Below are 16,899 nucleotides of genomic sequence, written 5' to 3'. Positions count from 1 at the left end.
AGAACCCAACAACATCCTCAGCTGGCCTGCCCGTCTTCTCACCATAATGAAGCTCTCACAGCCCACAGCCAGCCGCCAGCACCTCTTGTGCTGCGTGGAGATAAGCGAAAGTTCTTGTTAATTTCCCTGAAGGCCTCTGTGTCACTCCCTCCTCCTGCTGTCTGACCAGAGGGGCCACCACTGTCCTGGTGAGGAGAGTGAGCCAGTGAGCCCTTGCTGGTCATGACCCCTGGAAAGGTGGGGTGGGGTGGCCCTGGGCAGGGGGCTCTCCTGCCCAAGTCACCTTGTGAGTGTGGCTGGCGTGAGGGTGCACTGAGCCGATGCCAAGCACCATGTGTATGGCCACCCGGTCTGTGCCTGTGAATGCCTGCTGGACCTGTGCCCATTCATTGAATGAAAGCTCACGTGTAGACCACGTGTGTCCCATTGTGGGCGTTGCAGCTGCCAGTCCAGGCCAGGCCCTGCCGCCACTGCTGGGTCTCCACCCCACCTTCCCCTTCTGGAACCTGCAAGCCCCCACTCTCCCCTCTTGTTTCTCCCAAGCCCCCCACCCTCCCTTCTTAGAGCCCTCGGGACTTCACCCTCCCCTTCTGCCGCTCCCAGGCCCGCCCCTTCCCACTGTCCCAGTTAATTGGCCGGTCTGCACAGCCTCTCTGCTCTGGAGCTGTTCCCTACAAGCTCAGTGACTGCCTTGCCTGAAATTAATTAGGAAATCAGCTTGTTTTCGGAGCAAAAGGCAGGACTCACAGGAGAAGATGGGAGAAGAACATCCTGGGAACAGGCTGGGATGCGGAGGGGAGAGGGAGGGAAAAGATCCCAGAGAGTCGGCAGGGCCTCTCGCCCTCTTGTCCTTGAGTACATCCCCTTGAAGTACATCCCAGGCTGGGGAGAGCTGCTGAAAGGCCAGACGGGGACCCCTGAGAAGTGAGTGAGGTGGCAACCAGGCTGAGAAAGGTGACGTGGCCCCCGGCTCCATAGCCGGGCCCCAGGCCGTTCACTCCCACGCTGGAACCAGCTCCACTCTCAACAGCGTGGGCCTCCAGAACCCTCACTGCTCCCACCAGTAGGACTTGGCCCAGGACCCTGGCTTATCCCCCATCTGGGCTCAAGTCCAGGGAGCTCAGTGGGCAGGCTGCCCAGCCCACAGACCTCCATTCCAGCTGGGACAGGAACTCAGGCCCCAGACAGAGTCCTGAGGTTGAGGAAGTCGGACACCTCTGGCCATTCGCTTGTCTGACCATGGATTTTTAGGCCTGCCTGCAGGGGCCCATCCCCGAGGCGCCCAGAATGCCCCACTCTGCACTTGGAGTGGCCACCAGGGGCCATGGTGCCCACTGCGCTTCCCATCTACCCAGGGATTTTGTGAAGCCCAGGCCCCGTCCCAGAGTATGGTTGCCCCTTCTTTCCTGAGTGACCCGCCCAGTTTACATGATGAGCTGAGACCCCCCCTTTTGATCCCTTTTGATCTGCTACACTCCCTCCTCCCACCTGCTCCTGGCCCCAAGAGCCTCTACCGGCCTGGCTGGTTGGGAGGAAACCCAAGTCTTGGGCCTTTTCTGTACCTGTGGAGCCTCAACCTGCCTGGAGAGCCCAGCCCCACATCCCTCCTGGGACACGGGGTGTAGACCTGGAGGCTTGGCAGGTAGGACTATTGTTGTCTGCCCAGGCAGCTCCCTGAACTGGAGAGCAAGGCAAGGTCTCGTTTGGAGCCCAGAGAAGAGCCCAGCACCACCAGCACCCCTGCCATCTCCTTGAGCCCCCCATACCTGCCCCCCCCCCAGAGCTCACCTGCAAAACTTTGCCATCTTAGCAGGCTTAGCCTGAGGAGTAAGTGAGAGGCAGGGAGGAACAGGGAGGCTTCCTAGCAGTTACAGTGACCTCAAGGGACAGGGAGACCCTGTGGAACTTTTAGCTGAAGTGGAATTTGCAGATACCAGTGCCCCAGCCTGAGGTAGGAGAAGAAAGCTCCCGCAGCCCCTCCACTGTCTTCCCAGGGCACCTTTGACCCAGCACCCCACCTCTGGCCTTGGCCCAGCACTACATCCAGAGGGTTGAACTTCCGGTGTCCGCCTGTGCTTTGTCCTATCACTGAGACTGGGTCACCGTGATGGCTCCATCAAGGCTTTGACCGGGCACCTCCTCTATTGTAGTTATTCAGTGGGAAGTGTCTTTGAAATGATGTGATATCGCGTTCCTTTTCAAACGTTGGATTCACTCATTATTTATATCAGTGTAACTTGCGGATATTTATTCACTTCAATCTATTATAATGTGTCACTGTCACCATTTAATCTGGTGATTGAATTGTCTCAGGTTTGGCCCCTTCAGCTGGATCGTTCTCTGAGCACATCCTGTGTTCCCAGCTCATACCCAAACCCTCTTGGGCAATGTCCCCAAGAAGGCTGATGCCTTTTTTCAGAGGATATTAGAAGCCACGTTCAGGGTGTAGGTGTGCTCATTAGCACTGGGGTGTTTGGGCTCTCAGGTCTTCTTCAGGGGCAGAACTGGCTGTGTGTTCTAGACGTCACGACTACCCACTATACACCTCTAGCCCTAGGGACACTATCTGACCCCATAGGGCTCATCCTGGCCAGTCCCTCCCCAGCTGTTGCTCATAGGATCTGCCCACCTGCGTGTGCCCTACCCCCACCCCCGTCTCTGCCCCCAGCCCCTCCCCATGGTTGTATTCAGCCCCCAGTCTTCACTCCAGGCCTGTCTCATGAATGGATACTGCCCTCCACTGGCCGGGCTGTGACCCCACACTGGGCTGTCCCTCCCCACCCACCAGGGCTGTGACACTCCACGTTTTCATGAATCTGGAAGAAAGCAAAAATGCAAGGCAGTTGCTGTTAGAAGCGCAATGAGCCCTATGCCTTAACGAAATCGTTTGGTCACTGTCCTGAGGACTTGTGCCATTCCAACTGGCCTGGCCCGCGGTAGCCGAGGGTGACATCTCCCTCACCCAGAGCTGAAGCGAGGGCTAGGTGTCTGACCAGGGACCGTCTCATTGTTCCCGGCCGCCTCACCCTCGTCCTTGGCCTGCGTGTCTCAGGGAGCCGGACAGCCTATGGGTGAGGTGGTGGTATGGGGTGGGAGCATGATGCAGGCTGGGGGTGAGGGGCAGCCTGGGCTGCGCTGAGATGCAAGGTGACGTCAAGAGACTCTTTGAGGGACAGTGTGTGGCCTGCTGTCATCACACTGACCCTCCTGTCCCCTGCAGAGGAGGAGGAGGTGCTGGCCTTCAACCTGCAGCGCCTGGCCACTCTGGCCTCAGCCTGGTCCCTGGTCGAAGCCGCTAACCTGGACAGCCCCGCCTCCTCGGCCCAGCCCCCCACTGCTGACCCCTGCAGGGCTCCCACCCTCACCCCCCGCATGCAGATCCTGCGGCGCAAGGACACCTGGACCCCCAAGACCAAGCCTGTGAGTGGTAGGGGTCCCTGGTCGCCCCCATTGCCCACTGCCGTGACGGTGGGCGGGGCCTCGAGTGCCCAGGCTGGCTGCCCACACACCCCATCGTGGTCCCCTAGCTGGGCTCACAGGCCCCTGTGCCCCTGCCCACTAGGTGTGCCCACTGAAGGCTGCCATCGATCGGCTGGACACGCAGGAGGTAGAGATGCGCGTGCAGCTGGCGGAGCTGCAAAGGCGCTACAAGGAGAAGCAGCGGGAGCTGGCCCGGCTGCAGCGCAGGCACGACCATGAGTATGGCCCAGGCTGGCAGTGGGGTGGAGAGGGTGGGAGTGTGGCTTGTGGAGACGCTGCCAGTTCAGGGCAGAGGTGGGCATGGCCCAGCCCAGGGCCATCGCCTTGTGGCCGGGGGTAAGCCTGTGTGTGATGGGCTGAGCGGGGGCCAGAAGGCGGGGGGCCTGGGAAGGTCTCCAGAGGCAGTGGAACCATGAGGCAGTCACCCAGTAGAGAATCCAAGGTGCGGTACAGTGTGGGGTGGAAGAATTACGCAGCAGAGGCTCGTGCAGGACAGAGGCTGGTCCTTGGGTAGTGGGGCAAAGGGTGAGGGTAGAGAGGGGCCAGGGCAGGATTGGGCTTGGAGGGGCAGAGGAAATTCCAAATTTGTCATGGCAGTGGTGGCAGCTTACGTGACTGGTGTGTACAGGACGGCTGGAACTGGGAAGCAGGGATGGTAGGACCCTGGCTCAGCCATGCCCTCCACGGGCGGCCAGGCTCCCCAGGCCCAGTCTTGGGACAGCTAGCTCCCACCATACCCCCAAGGGCGGTGACCTCTGCTGGACACTTGTTAGGGAGCCAGGAAGGGCATCAACCTCTGACCACCCTTCCTGCGGTCCCCAGGAGAGACGAGAGCTCGAGGAGCCCTGCCAGGCGAGGGCCTGGCCGGCCACGGAAGCGCAAATACTCCAGTTTGCTGCCTGCCCTGCGCCCCAGTGACAGCAAGAAAGTCAAGTGAGTCCTGGGTGCAGGGGTCCCGTGGGGTGCCTAGGGCTGAGGTTACTCAATGAGGCTGGGCTGGCCTAGGTGCCCTTAAGGCCTGACCAGTGGGGCTGGGCTCCTCTCTGGCTCCCGGGGCCGCAAGAGCCCCCCCCTCACAGCTTCTCCTGAAGACCCAGAACCCCAGGCCAGCCGTGGTGGTGAGTGCTGCGGTGTCCAGGGTCCTGAGCTCAGTTCATACAAGCCCCACCCCCTGGGCCTGGCACGTGGCCACACCAGCCCCACGCACCTGGCCGTGGCCAGGGCGGTGGCATACCCCCTGCCTGGCCCCAGCCCCCGCCCGGTCCCACGAGTGCGAGGCGGCGTTGCGTAAAAGCCTCTTTATCTGCACCGTATAGAGTCGTTGGTCACGCTGCGGTGCTGCGCACGGCTGCCGGCACGCGGTTATTATCCATTACCCGCCCGGCGCAGTCGTTGGCGCACTCCCGGGCCTGGTATAATTGTCCTTCTCGGCTACAAATTGCCTCTCCCGGCAGGCCCATTTGCATAAATCCTCGAGTTCCTCCAAACACGATTGGCGCGGCGTGTGCGCACTGCATCAATCCTGATGATTTGGTAATAATAGTTAAATCGGCACTAAATGGTTCCTTCAATTAAGACAGAGGCAAAAAATTAATCTCAGGGCTTTATGTCACAAAACATTAGCAAATGCCGAGAAGGTTACAGGGAGGGGAATTCGCCTCGGCTGCGGGCGGGGGAGGGGACGCACCATATGGCTGGGGGGAGCCTCCCAGCGCTGTCCCTCCACCCTGCCCAGGTGTCACCCGGAGGGGGCTCCAGGGGGCTCCCTTTGAGGACTAGCCAGAACTGTGGGGGCTGCTGGCTAAGGCCAGGGCCTGGCAGGGGGCCCTGTCAGGGATCCTCTTGTCAAGGCTGCCCCACACTTGTCTCAGACCCACCTGGCACCAAGCGCCAGCCCGAGCCTGGAAGCCAGGTCCTGGTGCTTGCATCTGGCCACTTTCCCCTCTGACCTGAGAAAGCAGGCCCTGGTTGGCGGGGGAAGGAAACCAAAGCCAGGGCCCTCCCTTCCTAAGGACTGGGGTTCGCTCCCACCTCTCCCCATCTCGGGCTCCTCTCCACTTTCCATCCCTCTTCTGGGCCCCTACCCTGCAGTAGCTGCCGACAGTTGGGCCCAGGCAGGAAGTGGGAGGGCCAACGCCCGGGGGCCACGCGTGGCTGCGGGCCGGCTTCCTGGCTGGCCTCTCCGGGCAGGAAGGTAAAAGTTGACTTCTGGCCACACAAGGCCAGGGCTGGGTCAGGGCCCTCGGCCTCCATCTGGGACTCATTTTCATTAATGCTATGTGGGGAGGGAGAGGGCAGGTGAGAGGCCCAGCCCCCAGCCCCTGTTTGGCCAAGGACAGAGCAGAGCTCTCAGCGTTATACCTGTGGGACACAGGGAACCAGGCTCAGAGTCAGCAGCTCCCAGGGCTCGGGAGCCGGGTTGGGGGAGATTCAGAGTCCCTCCTTTGAGACCAGGAATTGAAGGCAGGGACAAAGTTCTGAGGGGTCTGAGCCCAGCAGTGGGAGTCCCAGGGGCTAGGAGGCAGAGCCTGGGCACGAGTTTCTCTGGCCACTGCCCCCCCATCGTTTTCCTGACCGTGGTAGAGATGCTTCACGTGGACCCCATTCTCAGCAGACTTTCCTCACTCCCCCTTTTTTCCTAATTGCAGTAGCTGCTGGCCTTTGGACTCTTTAAGGGCCAGGCCGGGGACCGGCACGATCCCACCCCTACCTTGTAAAAAGGCACAGTGAAAGGCACCCTCACTTTCCAGGTAGAAAGACTGATTCTACAGCCCAGGAGGCCACAGGCCAGGTCACACAGTGGCCCAGCTGGCTGCAGGGCCGTGGCCCCTGAGCAGCGGGCAGAGGGGGCCGACTGGGTAGCAGGTGCCCCAGGGGCTCAGCACTGGCTTGGCTCCCCCCGCCCCAGCAGTTCTGGGTGCTTGGAGGAGCCTGGCCCAGGGACACAGCCTTGGCCAGGAAAGAGGCAGGGCCCTCACAGGGAGAAGTGGGTCTTCAGCCTTAGAGCTGCACCGCACACCCTGCCCTGGCTGCCACCCCAGGGCCTGTCATGGGCACGAGGCCCAGGTGCCCAGGTGTGACCTCCGCCCCCGTGCTCCCAGGGCAGTGCGGTCTAGCCTGAGCCTGCTGTGTGCTGAGCTGCGGGGCGGCGATGATGAGCCTTCGAAGAAGCGAGGCCGGCTGGAGAAGGGCACCTACGTGGGTCTGCAGCCCGCGTCTGTGGTGAGTCCCCGCTGCAGCCTTCCCCTTGGGCCAGGTGCAGGACGTCAGACAAACAGGACAGGGGGCAGGCAGAAGGCCAGCCCCAGGCTGAACACGCCCGCCCCGCCGCACCCCTAGCCACCACCCAGCTGGAGTCCCTTTGCTCGGATGAGCAGATGAAGCCCAGCGAGCTTCGTACGCCTCACACAGAGGCGGGCTCCTGAAGGTATGAGAGGAGCTGGTTGTGCTCCACGACACCCGCCTCCTCTGCTCGCTCCAGCGAGAGGAAAAGAGCGCGTAGGTGTCGTGGGTCACAGGACACGCTGCCCTGGTCACAGGTGGACGATGCATACCTGCTGCGTACCTGGTGTAGAGGCTGGGCCAAGGACAGCTGTTCCTCCCTTGGGACGGGCTCCCCCCGGGTGCCAGGCCCCCCATTCCTTCTCAGTGCAGTGGATACATCCTACCCCACTCCTATTATAGGGTCCTGGGAGGGACAGGCGAGAGGAGGGTCTGAGCCTGTTGTCACCTTGCCTGACCCTCCCCTAGCAGGAGGCTGGTCCCTGTCTCCAGGACAGGCACTTGGGTCCTTGGCCTCCCTCCCCAAACCTGAGTAGGTTGGGCGCCTGGAGAGGCTGTGAAATGGGGGATAGACAGGCCCAAGTTTAGACTCCACTGGGAGGCCAGAGCCCTCTCAGTCATTTTGAGAGGGCCAGGCCACCTCTCAAGCCTACCTACCACTGGTAGAAGGGTGGCCGGAGGTTGCAGGGCCATGGCTCAGGGTCGGGGTCCCCAGTGACTGCAGCCTCCACCTGCCTGTTCACAGGAGAAGGTTCGGTGCAAGAAGAGCAGCAGTCAGGGCGACCTGGCATCTGCTGTGGCCCACAAGGTGGCCCAGCTGAAGCCGAAGGTCAAGAGCAAGGGGCTGCCCACTGGCCTCAGCCCCTTCCGGCGGAAGGAGGCCACTTCAGGGGGTCGCATCCGGAAGAAGCTGTCACGAGCCAAGAATGCCAAGGCATCTGGGGCGGCCCGGCACCCACAGCCGGATGGCGGCATTGGCGGCAGGGAGGCACCTAAGTTCCCAGCCCAGCCGGCGGTGGCCGCAGCTCGTGAGGCAGGCAAGTTGTTGGTCCAAGCAGTGCGACCAGGACCTCCGCGCTCACTAGGGGCTGGGGCAGGGGGTGGTCAGGAGCTCTTGGAGTGTGCCGGACCCAGGGAGACCCTCTTGCTGGCCTAGGATGGATTCTCTGTGTCCCACCCCCACGCAGGGGGCCATGGGGAGGAAGCAGACAGCTGGATGCATCCTGGAAGGAGGGGTTAAAAATAGCCCTTCTGCCTGCTCCAGCCGGCCTTCCTGCCGTGTCCCGCCGGGTGACCTGGAGAGGTTATCTGGCCCCCGGCAGACACACATGTTCAGAGACAGGGGCCTGGAAAAATAGATCCTTCCTCTCTGCCAGCCCCTGCCCCCTCCTCCAGGTCCCGCCTGGGAAAGAACAAAGGGAAGGAAGAGGAAGCAGGAAGCCAGAGGGCATCTGGCAGGAGGACGAGGGAGGGAAAGGGGCTGCCCCCGGGGATGCGGACCCTCAGCCCTGCAAGGTGGGTGCCCCACTGTCCAGGGCGTAAGAAAGGGAGATTGAGACAGAGAGAGGGAGGTCAGAGAGGCCGTCCCTTCTCCTTCCTGGTCCAAACACCCTCACCTGGACACCTGGCCCGGGTGTCTGCCCCAAAGCAGCCCCCATGGGACAGTGACGGAATCTACTCGGCCCCTGATACATCCGCACACATGAACCATCCACTCCCCTAGCCGTACCCCAAAATGGCGCTGCTCTGATGCCAAGTCACCTGGACCATCCACCTCCCCACAGACAGCGGCTCGGACAGTGAAAACTGTGATGGTCTGCTGGAGACAGAAGAACCCCCCAAGGAGCCCGGGTTGGTGCTACACGCTGGGGCCCGCATGGCCGTGCTGGGGCCCTCGCCCTCCTCCGTGGTCAAGATGGAGGCCAACCAGAAGGCCAAGAAGAAGAAGGAGAGGCAGAGCTTGCTAGGTACCCAGGGGGCCGGGGTGGACTGGGGCAGGCCGGGCCGGTAGGGGCCCTGGAAGGCAGCTGGGGCTCCTGCGACGCCTGCTCTCCCCGCCTCCCCAGGGGCCTGCCGCCTGTCCAGCCCCGAGAGTGAGGTCAAGGTCAAGCGGAGGACAGTGAAGACCAAGGTGGGCAGCAAGCTGGAGCGGGCCCCGGGACGCAGGCCCCCAGGTGGGCCCGGCAAGAAGAGGCCCAAGGCCAAGGGTGGCCTGCGGGCAGAGCCGGGGGCTGCGCCTGGCAGGGAAGCCCTCTGCGGCCCCGCCCGGGCCTTCACCTGCCACGAGGAGGGCAGCAGGCTGGCCAGCGAGCGCCTCAAGAGAGCCACGCGCAAGAGCACCGTGCTCCAGCCGGGGCTGCGGGTGAGGGCCGGCGGGCGCCCCAGGGTCCTGGGCTCGGCGGTGGGTGCTGGATGTGGAAAGCCTTTGGGGACCCTCACCCCACTCTCCTCTACTTGCTACACCAAGTCACACCCTGGGACTCATACTCGGGGTCTGTCTGTGTCACTCCACGGGCACACTGGGGGCAAGGAGGTTTGTACCACCCTCACCTCACCCCTCTCCTCCAACAGCGGAAGAACGGGGCCCTGTCCATCGCCCTGTCGCCCCGCAACGCCAAGGCCATCCTGGGGAGGGGCCGGAAGGTGGGCAAGGTGAAAACCAAGGCCGTTGGCAAACAGGTAGCATCCCTGCCCCAACCCCAGGAGACCGACCGGCCTTGATCCCCCCACCCCCCAACCCGTCCCAAGGGAGCTGACCCCTCTGGCCCCCAGGGCAAGGGCCGGGCGGTAAGTCGGCTGCTGGAGAGCTTTGCCGTGGAGGACGACTTTGAGTTTGAGGACAGCAGCTGCCTCTCGGAGGACGAGGAAGAGGAGGAGGCCAGTGGCCCCCTGAGCGCCGAGCAGAGCGCCGCCCTGGGTGAGCGGCCAGGAGCGGGCACAGAGCATCAGGGAGGGGCGGTGGTAGGCAGGCGGGGGGCCGGGCACTGACGCCCTGGTCTCCCCAGCACGCTCGTGCACCATTCATAAGGAGGACCTGCAGGACGGGCTGCCTGTGCTCATCCCCAAGGAGGACAGTCTGCTGTACGCAGGCAGCGTCAGGACCCTGCAGCCCCCCGACATGTGAGGCCCCAGCGTGTGTGCAGGGAGGGCTGTGGGCAGAGGGGTCTGCAAGCCTGTCTCATGCACCTCTTGCCATGCACCCCCCCACCCCCAGCTACAGCATCGTCATTGAGGGAGAGAGAGGCAACCGGCAAAGGATCTACTCTCTGGAGCAGCTGCTGCAGGAGGCGGTGAGGGGACAGCCCCTGCTCGGCTCACCACCCCAGGGAGGTGGGCCTGACGGCACCCAGCCCCTCCTGGGCACCCCTTGGCCAGCCCGCTCACGGCTGCCGAACTACTGTTCCCGCAGGTTCTGGATGTCCGACCACAGTCCAGCCGGTACCTCCCGCCTGGCACAAGGGTCTGTGCCTACTGGAGCCAGAAGTCCCGCTGCCTGTATCCAGGCAATGTAGTGCGAGGTGAGCGCCACCCGGGGACCCCCACCGAGGCCCATCAACTCCTCCCCTCAGGCAAAGCTACAGACCAGAGGCCCCTCCAAGACCCCTAGGGTGCCGGGGCGGGGGAACCCTGTCTCTCAAGCAAGGCTTCCTACCAGCCCTGCTTCCCAGGCCGAAGCGGGTCGGATAAGACAGATGATAACCTCAGCTCCTTGGTCAACAGGAAAAGGCGAGGGGCTGCCTAGGTAGGGACAGGGTGGAGCTTCTGGCTGACCGGAAGGCCTAGCAGAGAGGGGCCCCAGAGCCCCGGACCTGAGGGTTATGAACTGGTCACCTGGGCACTGGGGTGAATCCTTCCGCTCCCTGCTCCCTTGGCACAGGATGTGGGGACCCTGGGGTTGGACAGGTGGGTGGGCAAATCAGCTGGCAGGCCTCAGCCAGGCATGTGTCTGCATCCGTAAGCCTGTGCACAGGGGGAGGTTGGGGGCCCTGTGTCCCTGCGTGTGTGCCCTGGGATGCCGGTGATGGATGGCGGTAATATTGCCTCTCTGGCGGCACTTCAGGAGGTGGAGGGGAGGCGGGCTGCTCCTGGCTGCCACGGCAGCTCCAAGGTCAAATGTGATCAGGGAGCAGAATGTCCCAGCATCATTTGTCAGGCGCTCTGGAGCCCATCCCATCATTCTCCTGTCCCGGCCACCCGGCCACCTGGGAGAGCCTCTTGGGCACGGAGCGGAGGGCAGTATGCTTAGGTGGGCTCTGTCTCCAGGTGCCTCCAGTGATGAGGAAGAGGACCTGGACTCCGTGGTGGTGGAGTTTGATGATGGGGACACTGGCCACATCGCTGTCTCCAACATCAGGCTGTTGCCTCCGGACTTCAAGATCCAGTGTGAGCCCCGGGGCCCTCTAGGGTGGCGTTCTTCCTTCCTGGGTCAGCCCATACAGCTGGAGTTCGGCGGGCTTCTTCTGGGTCCAGACATAGGCTCCCTGGTCTCCCAAGAGGAGACTCACGGGGAAGAGGTCGCCCCAGCGGCACAGCACTGAGGCCCCTGGTCCACCCTGCAGGCACGGAGCCCTCGCCAGCCCTGCTGGTGTCCAGCAGCTGCCGGAGGACCAAGAAATCTTCCTGTGAGGCGCCCCCGCCCAGTGAGGCCACTGCTCCCAGCCTGTCTCCTAAGGCTCATGACGGGTCCGAAGCCTCAAAGACCTCCGGGAAGAAATCCACAGGCAAAGACAAAGCTGGTACTCACAGGACCTCGGGTGGGGAACTCCCTCAGGAGTGGGGGGGGGGGGGGGGTGGGCGGGTGGTTTCTCTGACTCTACCTGGCCTCTCCCCAGGCAAAGCAGAGCTCCTGACCTCTGGTGCCAAGCCCCCCGCCGGTGCCTCAGACCACTTCTTGGGCCGCCGGGGCAGCCCCCTGCTGAGCTGGTCAGCGGTGGCGCAGACCAAGCGGAAGGCAGTGGCCGCAGCAGGCAGCAAGGGGCCGGGCATGCTGCAGAACCTCTTCCAGCTCAACGGCAGCGCCAAGAAGCTGCGGGCCCGCGAGGCCCTGTTCCCCATGCACAGTGTGGCGCCACCCGTGTTCGGCAACGGCTTCCGCGCTGACTCCTTCAGCAGCCTGGCCAGCTCCTACACGCCCTTCGTTGGCGGGGCTGGGCCTGGCCTGCCCGGGGGTGCCCACAAACTGTTGCGGGCCAAGAAGGCCGAGGCTGAGAAGGGCGGGCGGCGGCGGGCGGGCAGCGAGTTCCTGGTCAAGCTGGACCACGAGGGCGTGACCTCCCCCAAGAGCAAGAACTGCAAGGCGCTACATGCTGGCGACAAGGACTCGGGACCCAGGCCAGGGAGGCCCCTGCCCAGCCCCAGCTACGGGCACCCGGCCCTCATGGGCAAGGACAGGAAGGGGCGGGCGCCCGTCCACCCGCTGTCCATGGGGCTGGCGCTGCGCAAGTTCGCAGGCCAGGCTGAGTACCCGCTGCCCTGCGACAGCGACTGCCACAGCTCCTACTCAGATGAGGAGGAGGACGGGCCTGGCCTGGCACCCGGCGTGCCCTCCCGCTTCCTCGCCCGCCTGTCCGTGTCCTCCTCGTCCTCGGGTTCATCCACCTCCTCCTCCTCGGGCTCCCTGTCCACCTCCAGCCTCTGCTCCTCGGATGACGAGGGCTCTTCCTACACCTCGGATGAGGAGGACCCCACCCTGCTGCTGCAGACATGCCTCACCCACCCAGTGCCCGCCCTCCTGGCCCAGCCTGAGGCCCTGCGCTCCAAGGGGGGCGGCCCTCACCCACATGCCCAGCGCTGCTTCCTGTCCAGGGCTGCCGTGGCCAGTGGGGGAGCGGGCGCGGGCCCCAGCGGCAACAGACCCCGGCTCAAGCGCAAGGAGGCCCTGAGCTTCTCCAAAGCCAAAGAGCTGTCCCGGAGGCAGCGGCTGCCCTCCGTGGAAAACCGGCCAAAGATTTCAGCCTTCCTGCCCGCCCGGCAGCTCTGGAAGTGGTCGGGGAACCCCACGCAGGTAGGTGGGCCTGGCCTGCGCAAGTGCCCTCAAGATATGCCATCTGTCTCTCCTGCACACTGTCTCTCTGTCATTCCGGCCTGTGTCCCCTGCCCACCCTGTGCCCCTGGCTGTCTCCTGCAGAGGCGTGGCATGAAGGGGAAGGCCAGGAAGCTGTTCTACAAGGCTATCGTCCGGGGCAAGGAGACGCTTCGCATCGGGGACTGCGCGGTCTTCCTGTCGGCCGGGCGGCCCAACCTGCCCTACATCGGCCGCATCGAGAGCATGTGGGAGTCGTGGGGCAGCAACATGGTGGTGAAGGTCAAGTGGTTCTACCATCCGGAGGAGACCAAACTGGGGAAGCGGCAGAGCGACGGGAAGGTGGGGCCGCCTGGTGGGGGCAGGGGTCCTGGGGGTCTGGGCAGGCTCAGAGTGGGGGGCCTTGGGAAGAGGTATCTTAGCAAACTAGCACCAGTGGGAAGAAGGGGAATGAACATCCCCCCTCCCTGTCCCCACACCTCAAGGCGCCAAGGGTCACACGAGCCCCACAGGGAGTAACATGGCTGAGGGCTCAGGCCTAGAGCCAGGCCACCTGGATCCCTCCCCGACTGCTTCTATGACTCCTAGTGGAGTGGGTGACAGTTTCACCTCGTGGGGGGCTGTGACCCACGGCAGCACGTAGCACCAAGCAGGTCCTGCCCTCAGCAGTGCCCCCTACAGCAGACCTTCTGGTCCCTGCCTGCCCAAATCAACCTAAGACCCTAAACACCCCCAGCACACTGTCCTGTCTTCCCTGAGAACCGTGTTTGCAGATGGTGCAGAAAAAAGTGTTTCTCCCACTCTGCCCGCCTGCTGGGGCTCCAGGTGCTGGCTCCCGCGCCACACGGTTACAATCCTATCCAGAACTGAGGGTCCTGGGGTTGGGTGGGGTGTGCTGTCCCAGGCCAGGCCTGACCCCGGGCGCTCCTTACCCCGCTCCCCGGCAGAACGCGCTATACCAGTCCTGCCATGAGGACGAGAACGACGTGCAGACCATCTCCCACAAGTGCCAGGTCGTAGGGCGCGAGCAGTATGAGCAGATGACACGGAGCCGCAAGTACCAGGACCGACGGGACCTCTACTACTTGGCGGGCACCTACGACCCCACCACGGGGCGCCTGGTGACAGCTGACGGCGTGCCCATTCTGTGCTGACTCTGCGCGGATGGCCACAGGTGACCCACCCACCCAGCGGTGCCCGGCGTGCAAGCCACAGGCACAAGAGGACACAGCCCCACGCTTCTGAGTAGGAGGCTGGCCCACACCTCGGAGGGGCGAGTCTGAGCAAATATGCAAACCCACCAAGGCAAGATCCAGGCTTTTTTTTATTATTATTATTTTCCCTGGAAAGCGAGAGAGCTTTTAGGCGTCGGAACCCAGTCCCATCCGTCTGCTGCGGAGGGTCAGCCGTGCCCCCAACTGGGACCCGCCGGCCCTCTCTGTTTTCCCGCATCGGCAGTTCACGAGAGATTAGAATCCAAGCCATATTTTCCCTAGTACCTCCGACTGTCTCCCACCAGGGAAAGCAGAAATCAGGTGTGTTGTCTATTTATTTCTCTATGTAAATATTGTATTCCTTGCGGGGAAGTTTTATGGAAAAAAGTGGAAAAGGATTTTTTTTTCCCCACACGCGTGACAAGGGTGTGTGTGGGTGAGTGTGTGTGTGTGTCTGTGTATGTGTGTGTGTAGAGATTTTGTTCTGGGGGGTTTTCTTTGAAAATGCACTGTTTTCCTCAGCCTAGCTGAGTTCCAACTGGGGCGTCTGTGACGACAGAGGCAGCTGGGGCGTGGTCTAAGGGGCCAGAGGCCACAGGAGGGATCAGACAGAACCCTAGATTATACCTGCTGACCTCTTGGGGGGACTGTCTAAGATGGAAGTCACACTCGAGTTTATTTCCTTTTAATTCATCTCCTGGGAAAAAAGTATTGGGGGAGGTTGATGATAAGAGTCCCTCGGCGGGTAGAAGGGAAGCCAGGAGCAGGCTCCCCAGCCCAAAAGTGTGACTGCAGCCATATGTATCTTACCTCTGTTTATAACAAAGCAAAAATGAACAAATGTTTCAAACTATCAATATGAAAGGGTGATGTTTTGATTTTATTTCCTGAATATTCCAAGTAATTTCTGATTTCCGTTTCAATGATCAGCTTGCCCAGCCTCCACCCTGAGCAGGAAAGGAACTGGCCCTCCCCAGCTCACGTGGAGGTTTGCGGGCCTTTTCTGCAGCCACTTGGCAGGGCTGATGGCCTGGCAGGCTAGTGCTTGGGGCCCAGAGCAGGGTTCCTCCTGCCCACACCCCAGCCTCGGGTACAAGGAGCGCTGCTCTGCCCAGCGCCGTAACTACTGTTGTGCTGCATGGGTGTCCCAGACCCTCAGCACCACCCCAGTAACCCCGGAGAACACGTCACCCTTCGCTTCTCCTGAGGCCAAGAGGGACAGGCAGGGCAAGCCAGGCCCATGACCCAACAGCCCTTCCCTCCCCCACAAGAAACGCACTGAGGGCTCCATGCTCCCATGTCACACTGAGGGTCCCCTGGCCTCACTGAGAGCCCCAGGAAGGCCCCCCAAGTTAGCCACTGCTCCTTCGCACGGGCTCTCGTGTGACCCACAGACCCACACCAGGTACCTGGGAAACAAGTCGGCGGGTGCCTGGGCCCCCTTTTCTTTGCAACCAGGAAATCACCCCGCCCACCCAGAGGGCCCCTCCCCTGCCCTGGCGGTTCCAAGGAAAGTACAGGGACAGGGAGGGGTTCCCCTGCACCCCAGCTATCCTCTCCCACCCCAACTCTCCCCTTTGTCTCGGCTCGAGTGCAATATTTCATTCCTGGTGGTCGTCCTGGAGACGGCGGCCAAGGTCCTGCTGGCGGCTGGGGAAGTGGAAAGATGCCTTGGAGAGGACACGGCCAGTTGCCAAGGCGCATGTGGGGAAGGTCCAGCCGCGGAAACCAGAACCTGAGGCTACTTCCAACCCCAGTCTGCAAGGCAGGAAGGAACAAAACAGGCAGCCTTTTCTTGGCCCTCCCGCCTTCCCATCGGTTCTTCTCCCTCGTCTGTGGATTTCTGTCCTTTGCTTTCTTTTCCCATCCCCTCTGTCCGTGTGCGCACGGACAGCGCAGCCCCGCCCCGTGGTTAAACCTGGCAAAAGCACGACTCATGTAAATGTGTAAACTAAGAGGATGGTTGATTTTTTTTTTCAATGTAAACACTAAAAACAAACAAACAAAAAAAAAATGCAAAGGTTTTATGAACAGCAAACTCTATGTAAAGGCATTTTAGTATTAAATTTTTTATTGATAACTTGCTTAAGAATAAATATATAAACTATTGTACAGGTTTTCAGTGGTCCAGAATCCTAACTGCACCCCAGTGTCCAATGTGTGTGTTCCAAAGGGACTCCCTGGAGGCCCCAGAGGCCGGGGTCTCAGCAGACAAGGGACTAGGGCAACGGCAGGCCTACCCTGCAGCAGCCTAGCACAGCCTAGAATTGGGGGGCTGGGCCTTTGAGAGACACATGCGACCAAAATGGCTTTGGAGTGACCTTGGCTTTGAGACGCACCCCCCTGCCAGGACAAGGGTCCCTCTCTTGATAGATCTCTCCCAAGGTGGGTCAGATGTCCAGCCTGAACATGTGGCCAGGCCGGGTGCCCCTGGAAGGGAGGCGGGGAAGGTACAGGCATGGGAGAAAGGTGGTCCCCAAAGTGGAGGGGGGGGTCTGGGCAGACCGGACAGCAGACTCTCTCTCCTCACAGAAGGCATGAATTTACTCATTTGACAAATGTTTTCAGCTATGCAGGAGTTACACTCAAACAGCAGTCCTGATTGTTCAATGGATGGTTGGCCCCCATCAGGGCCTGGGGGATGTTGGGCAGGGGTACATCTCAGTGTGAGCCCCGCTTCCAGAGAGCTCTGCTCAGTGAGGCTGCAGCCCTGAGGGCCCCCCAGGAACCCTAGCTAGGGGGGCGCTGTTTTCCCTCCACCTCTAAGACCTCCTGGGGAGGACCCCTTCAGCTGAGACTGGGACCCCAATGAGGGGAGCTCAGGTCAGGGCAGAGAAGTGTGGGTAGTGGGGCTGTGACCCCAGGGTTGTCAGGAGCTGCGAGCCATTCGCACAGGGGCAC

The 16,899-nt window shown here is 62.0% G+C and overlaps 1 protein-coding gene across 4 annotated transcripts in view; it reads left to right on the top strand.

Annotated features, from left to right (window-relative positions):
• Positions 1-16,116, top strand: part of BAHCC1 (BAH domain and coiled-coil containing 1) — a 60,964-nt gene extending 44,848 nt beyond the window's left edge. For all 4 annotated transcript variants that reach the window (XM_024980990.2, XM_024980989.2, XM_059878615.1 and 1 more), the window contains 17 exons: positions 3,221-3,420; positions 3,563-3,699; positions 4,303-4,413; positions 6,582-6,702; positions 7,508-7,799; positions 8,547-8,729; positions 8,829-9,124; positions 9,334-9,441; positions 9,535-9,679; positions 9,768-9,882; positions 9,977-10,052; positions 10,172-10,280; positions 11,026-11,145; positions 11,322-11,498; positions 11,595-12,766; positions 12,890-13,126; positions 13,732-16,116. In XM_024980990.2, the coding sequence (XP_024836758.1) occupies positions 3,221-3,420; positions 3,563-3,699; positions 4,303-4,413; positions 6,582-6,702; positions 7,508-7,799; positions 8,547-8,729; positions 8,829-9,124; positions 9,334-9,441; positions 9,535-9,679; positions 9,768-9,882; positions 9,977-10,052; positions 10,172-10,280; positions 11,026-11,145; positions 11,322-11,498; positions 11,595-12,766; positions 12,890-13,126; positions 13,732-13,938 (3,806 nt within the window). In that variant the 3' untranslated portion in view covers positions 13,939-16,116. The remainder of the gene's footprint in view (positions 1-3,220; positions 3,421-3,562; positions 3,700-4,302; positions 4,414-6,581; positions 6,703-7,507; positions 7,800-8,546; positions 8,730-8,828; positions 9,125-9,333; positions 9,442-9,534; positions 9,680-9,767; positions 9,883-9,976; positions 10,053-10,171; positions 10,281-11,025; positions 11,146-11,321; positions 11,499-11,594; positions 12,767-12,889; positions 13,127-13,731) is intronic.
• The last annotated feature ends 783 nt before the right edge of the window (positions 16,117-16,899 follow it).

The sequence above is a fragment of the Bos taurus genome, chromosome 19 (genome assembly GCF_002263795.3).
Source record: "Bos taurus isolate L1 Dominette 01449 registration number 42190680 breed Hereford chromosome 19, ARS-UCD2.0, whole genome shotgun sequence".
In the NCBI taxonomy this organism is placed as follows: domain Eukaryota; kingdom Metazoa; phylum Chordata; class Mammalia; order Artiodactyla; family Bovidae; genus Bos; species Bos taurus.
This window is presented reverse-complemented; position numbering and strand designations above follow the sequence as displayed.